The sequence below is a fragment of the Colius striatus genome, chromosome 1 (genome assembly GCF_028858725.1).
Source record: "Colius striatus isolate bColStr4 chromosome 1, bColStr4.1.hap1, whole genome shotgun sequence".
In the NCBI taxonomy this organism is placed as follows: Eukaryota; Metazoa; Chordata; class Aves; order Coliiformes; family Coliidae; genus Colius; species Colius striatus.
In genome coordinates this window covers 61018866-61034209 of record NC_084759.1, presented here as the reverse complement: position 1 = coordinate 61034209, position 15344 = coordinate 61018866, and the positions used below count along the sequence as shown (strand labels likewise).

General features: G+C 40.4%; 1 protein-coding gene across 2 annotated transcripts; it reads left to right on the top strand.

Moving 5' to 3' along the window:
• The first annotated feature begins 15 nt into the window (after positions 1 to 15).
• PCID2 (PCI domain containing 2) lies at positions 16 to 15340 on the top strand. 2 transcript variants are annotated; one of them, XM_061996963.1, is made up of 15 exons: positions 16 to 147; positions 536 to 626; positions 2121 to 2210; positions 3371 to 3444; positions 4213 to 4280; positions 4824 to 4863; positions 5372 to 5426; positions 7100 to 7203; positions 7926 to 8001; positions 8126 to 8267; positions 10344 to 10444; positions 12425 to 12498; positions 12659 to 12784; positions 13015 to 13138; positions 14392 to 15340. In XM_061996963.1, the coding sequence occupies exons 2-15, from the start codon at positions 591 to 593 to the stop codon at positions 14479 to 14481; spliced, it is 1200 nt and encodes a 399-aa protein (XP_061852947.1). In that variant the 5' UTR covers positions 16 to 147; positions 536 to 590; the 3' UTR covers positions 14482 to 15340. The 2 variants fall into 2 exon arrangements, with proteins under 2 accessions (XP_061852947.1, XP_061852942.1); XM_061996958.1 differs by having other exon boundaries at positions 523 to 626.
• The last annotated feature ends 4 nt before the right edge of the window (positions 15341 to 15344 follow it).

Here is a 15344-nt window from a genome sequence, read left to right as displayed (position 1 = left end):
GAGGTGGGGCAACCGTGCCTTGCTGAGGCCGGATACGCGGCGCCAGTTACCGGAAGTAGCGGACCGGACCGTATCGGGTCGGGCTGCGTCGTTCCGTGCCGTGCTGCGCCGCGCCGACTGCTGGAAGCGCTGCACTGTGACTTGCGGGTGGGTTTGGGATGGGGTAGGGACTGCCAGGGGCATGCCAGGGGTATGCCGAGGGTGCGGGGCTGGGGCATGCCGCTCTCCGCCCGCTACCCCGCTCCTTCCGCCTCTAGCGTCAACCCTCCGCTTTCAGTATCTGTGGGCTTCCAGGGCGCTCCGGCCTCCTCCTCATCCTCATTTTCCTCCTCCTCTCTTCCTTTGTGCCAAGGTTTCCCACCCCCCACCCTCCCGGCAAACAGCATGTGTCTGTGCTCAGCCCTCCCCGCCGCCGTGTTGCTCTGCCCGCGGTTTAGGGTCGATAGAGTTTCCCCCGCGTTTGCTCGGGATGTAGAGGGGATCCGTGCGAGACTCTCCCGCTTTACCATTCTTTCTCATCAGCTCCGTTTCGCAGGATGTGAGACAACTGCGTTTTATTCGGGATTCCTGCCTCGCCTGTTTATATTTCAATGGCACACATCACCATAAATCAATATTTGCAGCAGGTAAGCAAGTTGGTTTGCTTATGGGCACGGTTAAAGTATGTAGATGTGTTTTGCTTCGGTGTAAATATGTTGGCTTGTTTAAGGAATAAATCAACCTAGAATGTGCCATGCGATAGAGGAATGTACATCTTAAGCCAGTATTAAGTGTATGGTCTGTGTACCAAAGATGTACACCTGGAAACGTCTGTTGCTAATTGATGTTGTGGTGGTGAAGTCGTTTTTCCATAAGAATTGAAGTGGTGAGATTGTGTGTACATGCAATAATGAGCTCAGCTTGGGAAGTCAAGGAGTACAAGGATGCAGAGTGTGCAGAGATGCAACATATACGGCATGGAGGGTAGAGAGAAAGGACCAGATGCCAGCTGGACTGCACTCTTAGTGTCAGTCTTTTAGCCTGACCAATCTTACTGCTTCTTTCTGAACCATTGTGTTTTCATCATTACCATCTTACTGCCTTCAGCCAAGTCAATTAAGTGAAGGTCACAAAGAGTAATTGTTTGGGTTTTAATCTCAAAGGTGGAGTGTCTGAGATCTCTTAGGATAGTGATCCGCTCTTGATCTCTTAGGATAGTGATCCGCTCTTGAAAAGTCAGCATTTTATCCAGCTGACAGTCCATTTAACATTTAGTATGAAAAACTACTTCCAAAACACAAAATTGTCTCTCCTTTACTTGATAAAACCTTCCACCAATCTCTGAAAGACAGATTGCAGTTGATTTTGCCGCTTCCCTTGCTATTTTAGTCTGTGATTTTTCTCATTTGATGGGAGCTTTCTGTACAGCAAAAATGTTTCAATTTTTTTGTCCTATTAGGACACAGAAATATGAGAAATAAAGCATGAGCAGTGAGAAAGAAACTCTTAAGTAATTTCTAAAACTACTTGCACAACTGAAGAAATTTCCAGCTTGATGTTAGAATAAGCTGCTCAGACTGTTTTTTGCAAAGAGTTATCTTTAGCAGGAAGTTGAATTCAGCTATTTTCCCACAGAGTATAACATTTATGGTCTTGACAGCTTTCAAAAGTATTCTGTACAGCTGCTATTCTAATATCAGAACAGCCTTTGGAGTGATGGCTACGTGTTGAATCTACCTGTCTTCATCTTTAAGTGTTACTCAGAGATTGTTTATGCCTTCACATATATGTTTGATGCCAAGTGGAACTGAAAGAGCTTAGCCATATCTGCCTCACAACTGCTGTTTTACAGTGCTGAACCCACGTAGGTTGTTTGAGGATTCTCTGGTTTGCTTGCATCCTACAAATAAGTAAAAAAGTCATCATAGCGTTCATCCTTGCTTCTCCCTGACGCCTCTTTGAAAAAACAGGTGTTTTGAAAGTACAACATTGATTAGTTCAGGTTTAAACCTTTAAAAACTTGAATTTTAGTTGGTATTGATGTGGGCAAACAGTGGTAATGAGAAAGTGTCTTCTGTAGTTGTATGAATGTGTAACTGTGGCTGGATTTCATTCTGTAATGTGGCTGTTTTCTTGAGTAGGTACAAGAAGCCATTGACAGCAGAGATGGACAATTTTGTGCAGAATTGGTATCGTTTAAACATCCACACGTTGCAAACCCAAGGCTACAGGTGAGAGCCTGATTTTGACCTTTTTTGTTTCCAGTTTTCCTAGCTCTCAATGTGGATTAATTTCTACTGGAGATAAACCTCAGAAATCTGTTTCACAGGCTGGAGCCAGATCCCTTTGTAGCTTTGTTTCTCTTGTTCTTACAAGGACGTCGTGGTTTAATCCCAGCCAGCAACTGAGCATCACACAGCCAGTGTGATGGGGAGAAGCATCAGGGTGGGGGCAAAAGTGAAATTTGTGTGTTGAGATAAGAACAGCTTAGTAACTAATATAAAATATATCATGATAACAACAAAAATAATTATTATTGTAATGAAAATATAACAAAAAGAGAGAAATAAATCTGAAGAAGAGACAAGTGATGCACTTGCTCAGCATCCGCTGACCGATACCCAAGCAGTGATGTGCCCCTCCCCACTAATTCCCCCCAGTTTATATACGGGATGTGATGTCCTGCAGTGTGGAATGTCCCTCCCAGCTTCTTATGCACCTCCTTACTGTCAGAGCATGGGAAACTGAGAAGTCCATAACTTAGGATAAGCACTACTTAGCAACAACTAAAACATTGCTGAGTTACCAACATTGTTCTCACGTTAAATCCAAAACACAGCCCTGTACCAGCTACTGGGAAGGAAATTCATCCTTCCCCAGCTGAAAGTAGGAGAAAGGATATATAGGTGAACCAGCTTCGACAGGGGGGTTGGACTAGATGATCTCTAAAGGTCTCTTCCAACCCCTACCATTCTATGATACTATTTCCATTTTTTGTCCTGAATGACTTTTTGTGTACCACCTTGAATTGTTTTCTGGATAGATACAGTCTTGCAAGTCCCTTCTGGCCAGGTCTATGTTAGTTAATAACATGTCAAAGTGAAAGTGACTATAAAGAGAAAACTGGTGGGTAGCAAGGGTCCAGTGTTTGTGCTGTGTGCATTTTGGATGCTTTTATTTAAGGCTGTTTAATTTCATCTCTAATCAGGTTCTGGAGACAGAATTGCACACTAGGAATTCAATACATTGGATGTGATTATGAGTATAATGTAAGGTTCTCATAGCTAGCAAAGACATGCATGCATAAAACTGCCATGACAAAATATTAATATGATATTCTGTTTCTGATGCATTGTTTCTTTAATGTTTCATTGATTTATTCTATACTTAGCTTCCATCTCCAGAGGAGAAGTGTCAACAAGTTTTGGAACCACCATATGATGAAATGTTTGCAGCCCACCTAAGGTAAAGATGGACTAGGAATGTCAAGTCAATTGTGAGGCATCCAGCAGGGGTGGGGAAGGATATCCTTAAGTTTACTTAGTTATTTTAAAGTTATTTACTATCTGAAGACTTAGTATTAATATTAACCTTATAAATAATACTAGAACTGCAGGAAATAAATCATAGAATCATAGAATGGGAGGGTTGGAAGGAATACATTCTCTTTCCGAATAAAGTTTTTCTTTCTGTACCTGGCAGTTGTGTGTGTATAGCCATTTACACAGCTTTGGTTTTGGTGCTTGCTGTTTCCTTTCCTCTGTGTTTAATACCTGCACAAGAATTTAGAGTGAAATAAGTAAGGGAAATAAATATTTTTTAAAGAGAATTTTAGTCATGAAAATACTTTTAGGACAAATTTAAGATCTAAGTAATTCCATGAAGTATTTATTTTTTTAAATTCTGCATTAAGACAGTCTTTAGTTCACTCTCAGCAGTCTTGGAATATTTTTAATCTATGCTAATCTTAGTGACAGTTTCCATAAGCATTGGCATACAGTTGATACTATACATATTATATAAACAAATCCCTGTTCATCTCAGATAAATTTTTGCCAATTATCCAGCTTAGTACTGTGTTAAAATACACTGTTTTGTTAGGAACATTTCTAATCAAATTTCTGTGTCTCTTAAATAAACTAGAAAGCTCTCTGCCCATTAAGTGGCAAAAAGAAATGTTTGTCCTAGGTATATGATATTTTCTGATGCACTAATGCGCCTTTTCCTTGACAGGTGTACTTATGCTGTTGGAAACCATGACTTTGTAGAAGCATACAAATGTCAAACAGTTATTGTGCAATATCCTTTTCCATAAATCTTTTCTATTCTTTTCAGAGTAACTGTCTGTCTTCTTGTAGAGTAAGCTGTCTTTACTCCTTTTAAAATCTAATAGAATGTGGTCTGCTTCCAAGTAAACTTCAGCTGTTTAGGTTCCTAAGCAAGGAAATCTGGATGCACTTTCCTCCTTTCAGCTTTCTGTAGGACTAAGAAAGAATCTGTTTCTTGGCTCTAAAATAGAACACTAATGTCAGGCTAAGTACAGGAGGGCCTTCAAATAATTGATAAACCTCTCAGCTTGTACTGGGCTGTAGGGAAAGATACTGATAAAGAAAGCTGCTGTTTGATCTCTGGATGGCCAGTGTTTCTTACTTCTGCCACACTGAGGAGTGTGTGCCTGTGCTTGTGTTCTTCCCTAGTGCATCTTTGCATCCTGTCTCTGTATCTTCTTGCTGCTTTTCTGGTTTCTGCCCTTTCATGTAGTAATATATGGTACCATTCAACTGCTGGTTTTGAAATCTGTACTTCATGTCACTGTGTTTTAAATTCTCCTCAATACAATACATCTTTCCTGCGAGCATTTCAAGCACATAAAGAAGAAAACTGGTGAGTACATAATATTTATGTACTGAGCTGCTAGAAACTAGACTCTTCTATCTCCCTGATGTAATACCATAGTAGTCAAGGTAAAATTATGCCTATAGTTTATCTCCAGTGATACTTAAATGCAGCCTAATTGCTTTTGCTGCCTGTTTGAGTTTTTAGGTCCAAAAGTATGAAAACTAAATATCTGAGCTTAATTATGTGGAATGATCCATAAGTAAACACATGAAGAACTCATTTAAGGTGAGATGGAATTTTATTAAAGCCACAATAAAAAAGGATTTCAGAATTAATTCTTCCTCCAGTGTAGGATTTCTGAAATTCTGAGATCTTGGAGACTTTTCCTTTTAAAAAGTTCATCCTTCTTTATTTCTAGAGATTAATGTGTACTTTTCTAGTTTTATGACCATCTAGCAAAAAACCCTCAAACTCATATATTATTAACTCTTACTCCTCACATCTTACTTATATAATTTGCACATGCTAAGTACACTGTCTTTTACTTTTCCAGGGCCTTACCTATTATGTATGCTGTTGCCCTCGATCTTCGAATTTTTGCTAATAATGTGAGTAGATCTGGTTTCTGCCTCCTTTTCCCTCTTCCATCTGTGTGTTCTGCTTTTGATGCTCATTGAAGCTCTTGCTGAGCCCATAGAACTGCTGACAAGCAAAAAACCCCCAAGTTTAGGTTATTTTTCTAAGGCCAGTGAATTGGAGCACAAATAATCTACTTGCTAGTTCCACGCCCTCCTCATCTTTAATGTTTAAGTTCTTCATTAATCATAGAATGGTAGGGGTTGGAAGGGACCTTTAGAGATCATCTAGTCCAACCCCCCTGCAGAAGCAGGTCAACCTAGATCAGGTTGTGAAGGACATGTCCAGGTAGGTCTTGAAGACATCCAAGGAACGAGACTCCACAACCCCTCTGGGCAGCCTGTTCCACTGCTTTGTCACCCTCATGTGGACCTTTCCTATGTCTTGGCAACTCATTGTTTTTTATCTTGCTGCTGTAACGTATGCCTTTCATTTCTTCTGAAAGTCCCAGGTTTTAGCAGTGTGTGTTACTACTAGAAAATGTTGAATATGACTTAGAAATAAAATCTAACCTTGTGGCTGTGGAGAGAAACTTAAGTATAATTTCTAAACCTCAAACTCCATAACTGGGGAATCCTTTTAGTTTGGTTTTGTTCAAAAGACTCTCTTGAGTTAGATTTTGGTTTTTGCCACACCCTTGGTCTTTGAAAACTTGAGTTGACTTGTAAATACTCCATTTCAGCTATCACATGACTCTGAATTTAGTTTGAGAGCTGCTTAGTGGTGATAAAAAAAACCAGCATTTAGGGTTACTTTCAAAAGACTGTCCTCCTGTGCATTAGGTGCATGTTCAGGAGCTTCTCCAACTAACGAACTCCTAGAGGGTAGTATAGAGGAAAGGGACCTGCGAGTCCTGGTGGACAGCAGGATGAGCATGAGCCAACAATGTGTCTGTGGCCAAGAAGGTCAATGGCATCCTGGGGTATATTACAAGGGCTGTGGGTAGTTGATGCAGAGAGGTTCTCCTCTCCCTCTACTCTTTCCTTGTGAGACCACATCTGGAATATTATGTCCAGTTCTGGGCCCCTCAGTTCAAGAAGGACAGGGAGCTGCTGGAGAGAGTTTAGTGCAGGGCCACAAAGATGATGAAGGAAGCGGAGCTTCTCCCTTATGATGAAAGGCTGAGTGAGCTGGGGCTCTTCCGCTTGGAGAAGAGGAGACTGAGGAGTGATCTCATTAATGTTTACAAATACATAAAGGGCAGATGTCAGGAGGATGGAGCCAGGCTCTTCTCAGTGATGTTCAATGATAGGACAAGGGGCAATGGGTACAAGCTGGAGCAAAAGAGAAACAAAGAAATACAAGGAAGAATTTCTTCACTGTGAGGGTGACAGAGCACTGGAACAGGCTGCCCAGATGGTTATGGTCTCCTTCACTGGGGACATTCAAAACCCACTTGGATGAGTTCCTGTGTGACCCACTCTAAGTGGTCCTGCTCTGGCATGGGGGGGTTGGACTGGATGATCTTTTGAGGTCCCTTCCAGCCCTTGAGATTCTGTGACTGCCTTCTAGATTTGTGAGATCACAGATACAACAAATATTTTAGTGTAACACTTTATAAAATGCTGTATTAAGGGATTAAACTGTTCACAATTAGTGAACCAGTTTGCAGAATTACATATTGTTTCTTTCTGTGTCATGATAGGCAGATCAACAGCTAGTGAAGAAAGGGAAAAGCAAAGTTGGCGACATGTTGGAAAAAGCAGCAGAGCTGCTGATGAGCTGTTTTCGGGTCTGTGCCAGTGACACGTAAGTGAAGGATCCTCTATAAAACTTGCACTATTAAATTGTTAATTATTTAATGTACTCTTCCTAAGATTTTCCTGCTTACCAAGACCATATCTGGGTAAGAAGAAACACTTTTGAGCCTTGTTTCATCTTGTTATAGTCTGCTGTCCTTTAAGTACAGCTGGAGAGGCTTTCCTTCAGGTTTGGCGTTGCTAGCAGATGTGGTTGGGAAGTCCTGATGATATCCCTGTTTCTCAGGAAAGAGTAACACTTTTGTGCCACATTGTGCAGTTTGCTTTATTATGATTAGGTAGAAAAGAGGTGACTCTTTCACTTCCACTCTTAGCAATTTTAACACTTCCAAGGGGGAGAGAATGCACTTCCTTCCATCTGATTTTTCACCTTGCAAACAACTGCTATGCTATTGAGTGCCTTATCTGCGGACTGGAGTGAGGACCCTGATGCAGATGAGTAATATTTTGCATATATCTTTGAATTACATTGAGAAGAAAAGAAACAGAACTGTTTAAGTCTAAGATGAGGACACATGTTCTGTTTTAATACTGCTGGTATGGATTGAGGCAAGGAGTTTGGCCTTGACTTTTATTCCCAGACACCTATTTTTACCTTTAAAATCTGTGAAATGTTTGTGGAGGTAATTTCCCATAAGGACAAAGTCAATATTTTGTTACAGTGTTCAGTACTAGTAGGGAGTTTTTTTCTTTTTTCTTTTCTTATGACAGTCGAGCAGGCATTGAAGATTCCAAGAAGTGGGGCATGCTGTTTCTCGTGAATCAGCTGTTTAAAATCTATTTTAAGGTAAGGTTCAAGACTGCTAAGCTGTGCTTTATATTTCATATTCTAAGTCAAATCCACCCTTTCTTGTATCATACTATCTCATGTACACTCTAAGGAAAAAGCAATTCGATTTTCTTTTTAACAGATCAACAAGCTCCATCTGTGTAAGCCCTTAATTAGAGCAATTGACAGCTCCAACCTGAAGGATGAATATAGTATGGCACAGCGGGTTACATACAAGTACTATGTCGGGCGCAAAGCCATGTTTGACAGTGACTTTAAGCAAGGTACTGTGTGTCAATGAGGCAGATTTAAAGTCTGTCTGCTTGGTGTGAAATCTGACTGTTGTGTGTGTGTGCTCAAAACGTGCTTAGAAGGTGCAGTGTGTCTCTGTGTTGATCATGCTAAAAGCCTCGAGGTCCACAGGCTGGGTCAGATCAGAGATGAGGAAAGGCTGTGGGAACTGAGGCTGTTTAGTCTGGAGAAGAGGAGACTGAGGGGGGGATTACATTAACACAAGTATTTGAAAGGTGTGTGTCAAGAAGATGGGGCAACACTTTTTTCTGTTGTCTCAAGTAACAGGATAAGAGATAATGGGCACAAGCTGGAACACAAAAAGTTCCATTTGAACACAAGAAAAAACTATTTTACTGTTCAGGTGAGGGAGCCCTGGCACAGGCTGCCCAGGGAGGGTGTGGAGTCTCCTCCTCTGGAGGTTTTCCAAACGCACCTGGATGCCTTCCTGTGTGAACCTGCTTTAGCAGTGGATTGGACTGGATGATCTCTCCTCCTCTCTCCATCATTTTTGAACAATCATGGAGGACAGGTGAGGTGCCTGAGGACTGGAGAAAGGCCAATGTCACGCCAGTCTTCAAAAAGGGCAGGAAGGACGACCTGGGAAACTACAGGCCAGTCATCCTCACCTCCATTCCTGGAAAAGTGATGGAACAACTCATCCTGAATGTTATCACTGAACATCTGGAGCCCTGTGTCCAGTTCTGGGCTCCTCAGCTCAAGAGGGCTGGAGATAGTTCAGCACAGGGCCACCAAGGTGATCAGGGGAATGGAACATCTTTCGTATGAGGAAAGGCTGTGGGAACTGGGGCTGTTTAGTCTGGAGGAGACTGAGGGGAGATCTTATTAACATTTACAAATATCTAAATGATGGGTGTCAGGAGGTTGGGACATCCCTTTTTTCCATAGTAGCTAGCAACAGGACAAGGGGTAATGGGATGAAGCTGGAACACAAAAAGTTCCATTTAAACATAAGAAAAACAGAGGGGTTGTGGAGTCTCCTTCCTTGGAGGTTTTCAAGACCCACCTGGACATGTTCCTATGTGACCTGGTCTAGGTGACCCTGTGTCTGCAGGGGGATTGGACTAGATGATCTCTAAAGGTCCCTTCCAACCCCTACCATTCTGTGATTCATGACACTTCTTATTGTAGTATGTGCACAGTCTTAAAATATGTATGTCAGTGAAGTTCTGAAACTGTAGTCTTATGCATTACTTGCATGCATAGTAAATGGTGTGAGCCTCCAGTTTGCAGAACTTTTCACAAAGGAGACTTTGTGACTCTCTTGTACTCTTCAAGTGGCTTTGTGCCATGTAGGAAGTCTTCAACAAGTTGTACTGTAGAGTTACTTTCTCAGCATATTGATTTTTGGAAGATGCATAAACTACGTTTCTCGTGTTTCTAGTAGGTTCACTATAGACATGCTCCTAGAGGTGCACAACTTTCATTACCGACTGAAGCCCCTGACCCAGATCTCTTCTGGAGCTCGTTTTGTTGCTCTGAACAGTGTCTTTTGCCTATCAGGCTTCTTGCTTTTCTCTCCCAGTGAAAACTGATGAGATTTTTTTGTGCTGTGTGATGTCACTGGCTCATTTGTGCAGCTCAGCAGATGTGTGCACCATGTGCAATATACATCCACAGAGGAACTTTATCTGTTAAAAAATAGAGTTGTGTTTCATCATCACTTCTTGAGATTCTCATATCCTGTAATAGTACTACAATATGAGTACTACAAAGTGAGCTGAAAAATCCAATATTGATTGTAGCTGTTACCTCTGATGTCTCAACACTGATGGGTTTTCTTTGACTTACTTTCCCTTTGAGTTTCTGGAAGGAGGACTTCTTTTTCTGCTAATAGTTTGTATTTTGTGTGAATCTCCAGTAGTTCTTAAAGCATTTTTCATAATACATTTTGATTGGTGTGGTTCTTTTTTGTAGCATTTCAAATGTCATGTGTTCAAGGTAGAGATGGACGTTGAGCACAGAATTTGGGTTACAGTTTTAATCTGTTACAGTTTTAATCTGTTTGGTTTGTACTCATTTACTGTCACTTTTATTTGTGTCTGCAGCTGAAGAGTATCTGTCGTTTGCCTTTGAGCACTGTCACCGCTCAAGCCAGAAGAACAAAAGAATGATTTTGATCTACCTGCTGCCAGTAAAAATGTTGTTGGTGAGTAGATGTTACTCTTCTAAATACATTTTTTTGGGACAGATTACCAAGCTTGTATTGGCCTTGGTTTTCCCTGATTGGAATTCAGAGGCTACCTGGGCCTTACCCCTAAGAGCAAGCATATACACACTTTATGTAAGATCAAAAAATGTTGAGTTGTCACTTAGAACAACACAGGAAAGGAGAAAGGCAAGAGGGGGGGAAAAAAGCCAAACAAAAATCCCACCCTCCTTTCCCACTGCCTTCTTCCCACTCCTCTTCAAGGTGCAACCTGAGGTGTGTTCTTGTGATAAAGATAATTTTTGAGTTCTTTGCAGAAGCACTCAACAGTTTAACTTCTGTCATGTGGCAGAGTGCCTGTCTGGTGATGGACCAGGGAATGTTTCACTAGCAGAAATCTCCTTTCACCTGGTGAAGGGAAGGGAATTGTGCAAACAGGTGTCTGAAGATCGTTGAGAGGGAATTTGCCACAGGAGAGAAGAGATTCTTACCTTTGACTTTTTAATTTGTGCCTTGTACAGTTGCCCTCTGAGAGGCATGTCAGAAGGGTCATGAAGTAGAGCATTTTGGTTTTGAACAAAGCAATGAAGTCTGATTACTATTTGATGATTTCATCATTCTGTTAAATGAATTAAGCACATCTCTGCTTTTTGTTCCCGTCCTTTGCCATGTGCTGTGCTAGCATTTGTGTATCCCCGTGGTAGTGGGGTTATGCTAATGCTTAGTTCAGTGTGAGTGAAAGAACAAGAACTAGATTTTAGAGTTTTCTGTTCCTGGCCCTGTTACCAAAGTAACCCATGGGCAATGTTGCCATCACCTTCTTCTGAGAGCTGCCATTTTCCACCTTTGCCCCAGCTTTTTTTATGACCATCTTCCCTTTTGTATTTAGTGCTGCCTTTCTCGCTCTTTGCAGTGTCAAGTGGTTAAAGGGGAAGTGTAGTAGGTATATAATTGGCTTCTGGTTTTCATTTCCATTTATTTATTGTTGTTTTCAGATCAATCAAAGGTAGGGTTGATAAAAACTAACAGTCTTCCTAAAAACTTTGTCCCAGCCCCAACTGCCTCAAAGTGGTGCCTAGAATTAGTGGAGCAACTCAAGTGTACAAGATCCACTGAAGAAACTAGATAAAGTTCCTTGTTGCTACAATTCCTATTTTTTTTGAATCAGAGCTCAAATGTTCACACTGACTTTAAACTGTACTCAAATAGCTTGGATGTTTGGCTTTTTGTTTTTTTGTATTCCTAGCAGCTCTCAGTAAACATACAGCTGAGCTCTGCTCTCAGCTAATCGTCCAACCAGGAGTTACCAACAGCATAGCGTGATGGTAACTAAAATTAAAGTCTGACCCAAGTCTATGTGCAATCTGATCTCTGCTGTGCAGAGAGGGGAAAAAAACCCTCAAAGTTTCTTTTTGATAGTGTAGTTGTTTCAGTCTGATCTAGCAATGAAAATTAATTTTGTTTCTTTAAATTTAAAGTTTCTTTCCTTTTTTTATGTATTCTTTTTTGAGAGGGCATTTTTATTTCCACACAGAGGCTTAGTGAAGAAAAAATTGTGTTACAGGCTGAGTTAGCACTTGACAGAGCTGAAGCACTGCTTGTGTTATTAATAATGCTTGGGATTCCCATGATTCTTCCATTGGCAGATTAGATCATACAGCCATGACATCAAATTTGGATCTGCCTAGACCTTATGTCACAGAGTCTTGATTTTACAAGTTTGAGAACTGTTCCACAACAATAAAAAATATTAAGACTTCCTAAACCATGATAAATAGGTACTTACTGTGAGTTGAATTCCGGGACGTTTGGCAGGGTCAAAGGGGTTGACTTACAAATACTTTTATTCACCTCTTCTTGTTTAGCACAAAAGATGGTTAAACATTTCTCTCTAACAAATGTTTTTATAGCTTGCTAGATGACATTTAAAATGCTTTTTTACCTTTACCCTGGAAAACTTGGAAACCATTTATTTTTCAGGGCCATATGCCAACAATTCAGCTCTTAAAAAAGTACGACCTGATGCAGTTTGCTGAAGTAACAAAAGCTGTGAGGTATGGTGGTCGTTTCATTGCTTTGTGAGTTACTTCAGAAAGTGTTAACTAAAAGATATTTATTTGGGATGATTGAGGAAGGCAGGGGAGGGATGTTCAGGCAACTCCTTTTCTTGTTTAGGTGAGATCTTCTCATGTTTTCGTTTCTTCATCCTTGTAGTGAAGGCAATCTTCTCCTGCTGAATGACGCTCTGACAAAGCAAGAGACCTTCTTCATTCGATGTGGAATCTTTCTTATCCTTGAGAAGCTGAAAATCATCACGTACAGAAATCTCTTTAAGAAAGTGTAAGCATTACAAACTTTTGCAAAAGCAGATTTAATATAGTTTCACCTAGGACTGAAATGGAAACATATGTGCTCCTTAGTTCTGTCAGAGAGCTGAATTCCTGTTAAAGTGAATTTATTGTAGCAAGGCCATTTTTCAAAGCAGCAGAATTTTTACAGTGATTGTTTTAAGTGATTGGTTCTGTTATTTTCAGTAACAGGGGTTTTTTTTTCACCATTGTTTCTTTCAGATATTTACTCCTCAAAACCCATCAACTGTCTCTGGATGCCTTTCTGTTTGCCTTGAAGTTCATGCAAGTAGAGGATGTTGATATTGATGAGGTCCAGTGCATTTTAGCTAACCTGATATATATGGTATGTACTCACCACTTGTTCTCCACTCCTTCCAGACTTCAGACAGTAAAAAATATTAGGTAGAGAATAAAAGTTTGTTTAAAAATATATATATATATATATATATATATCTCAGTAATCCCAAGTTTTCTTGTGTTAAAAGCAGTTGACTGACTTTTGCCCAAAGTGAAAGGTTTTCATTTGCCTTGATGGCTTCCTTTAGTTCCTGCTTGTTTTGCAGCAATCAGTTAAAACTGAAGTTTTTACATTACAAATCCAGTACTCACATTCATATTTTTCAGTCAGTATTTATGCAGCTATAGAAAAAATGTATCTGGGATCAAAAAGGATTTGTTCTTCTGCATTTGAAGTAGGAGACTGGACATTCATTAAAAAGTTGAAACCAGATATTTTTGGGTTTATTTCACACTTAGAGACAGAATGTATCTTGACTGCTCATGAATAGGCAGATAAAGGCTTGAAATCCGGAGATTTCTGATAAATCAGAGCCTTTGGAGCACCATTGCAGTATCAGCAAGAAAATGAACCACTTCTCTGTTTTGTGAAACAGGTTCTTTGGTGTAGTAACAGAGGGTGGGATCAGGTGATTGGAAGATTACTTTCAGTGTTACAACACTATGTCTGGAAAGGATGTACTATGTCTATTAGTTTGTTAGGATGGATTAAAATCCTGATTTTAAATCACAGAATCTCAAGGGCTGGAAGGGACCTTGAAACATCTAGTCCCATCCCCCTGCCAGAGCAGGACCACCTAGAGTAGGTCACACAGGAATTTGTCCAGGTGGGTTTTTAATGTCTCTAGAGAAGGAGACTCCACAGCCCATCTGGGCAGCCTGGTACAGTGCTTTGTCACTCTCACAGTGAATAAGTTTTTTCTTGTCTTTCTTTGGAACCTGTTATGTTCCAGCTTGTACCCATTGCCCCGTGTTCTACCATTAGACATCATTGAGAACAACCTGGGTCCATCCTTTTGTAGAGCTCTGTCTCTTCAGGGCACTGTAAGCAGAGCAGGAGGGGCCCCTGGCCACAGGCTCTCAGTCTTGACAGCACCATTAGCATGCAGACAGGATTATGATTCCAGCTTTCTGCTTACTCTGAGTTGGCCCATAAACTTGATCCTTAGTTCAGCAGCTCAGTGGTGACTGAGTATACACACAGAGCTTTGCTTGATGCTGTCTGAAGACTGCTGAAGTTATAGGCACTGTGTTACCAGCTTCCAGTACTAACACTGTCTTTTTTTCTCCTTCTGCCAGGGTCACATTAAAGGCTATATATCTCATCAGCATCAAAAGCTTGTGGTCAGCAAGCAGAACCCATTTCCTCTGCTCTCAACAGTGTCTTGAGTATTGTGGCTCAGCCATGCAAGTACTTTTCTGATACTCCTCTTGTCCAGTGGAGCTGCTCCTAAACACCCTGAGAATGGTGTAAATGACCTGGTTCATGTCCAGGACTGGAATAACAAGAACTGTTTGTGGCTCCTTCCCCAGAGTGACCAAGGCTGCCAGTGCTACAGAGTGTGTTGGAATGAAATGTGATAGTTTCTGCAGGCTCTCCAGATCAGTCAAAGTATTTCACAAGGAAATAAAGCATTCCAAATTCCTTCCAAACTACTTAAAAGCTTTTACAAGTTACTTTGTGTTAATATTTGTGCATTTATCTTTCAGAGAGGAGAGGTACTTTGTTACTTATGTTAATCCATTCTTCAGAATGGTAATTGTTTTCTTTCTTAGTTTCCTTTTTCTCTTTTTTTAAAGTCTTTTCAAAAATCTGGCTTATATTAAATACTATGTTCAAGCTTTATCTAAAAACTAGAGAAGTGCTTGATGCCAAAAGCTTTACTGTGCCATTGATACTTGAAGGTTCAAGTAAATATGGGATTTTTGTCTATAGGTGCTCACAAATGGGTTTGTTGGTTTTTTTTTTTAATTGTAGAGATATTTTGTTTCAATTTTGTTATGATGAACAAAAGCTTAGCTATTAATCTTATTAAACTAAAGCTTAATCTTATTAAGCTATTAAACTTATCCATACTCTGATTTATTCTGCTCACGGGGAAAACGCTGACACTGGATCCATTATTTGAAGTGTTACTACCTTAAGGGTTTTGTTTGTTTGTTTGGGGGTGTCCATAGTAATGGAATGACAGGTTTGGGTTTTAAAAATTATTTTTAAAGGAAATAAACATTTTCTCCCTCTTTGACAGTTG

Excerpts from the sequence above, each read along its gene's own strand:
- PCID2 (XM_061996963.1), top strand. The coding sequence starts at position 591 with ATGGCACACATCACCATAAATCAATATTTGCAGCAG. Across the intron at positions 627-2,120 it reads TAAATCAATATTTGCAGCAG|GTACAAGAAGCCATTGACAG; the intron begins GTAAGCAAGTTG and ends TTTCTTGAGTAG. Across the intron at positions 7,204-7,925 it reads CGGGTCTGTGCCAGTGACAC|TCGAGCAGGCATTGAAGATT; the intron begins GTAAGTGAAGGA and ends TTCTTATGACAG.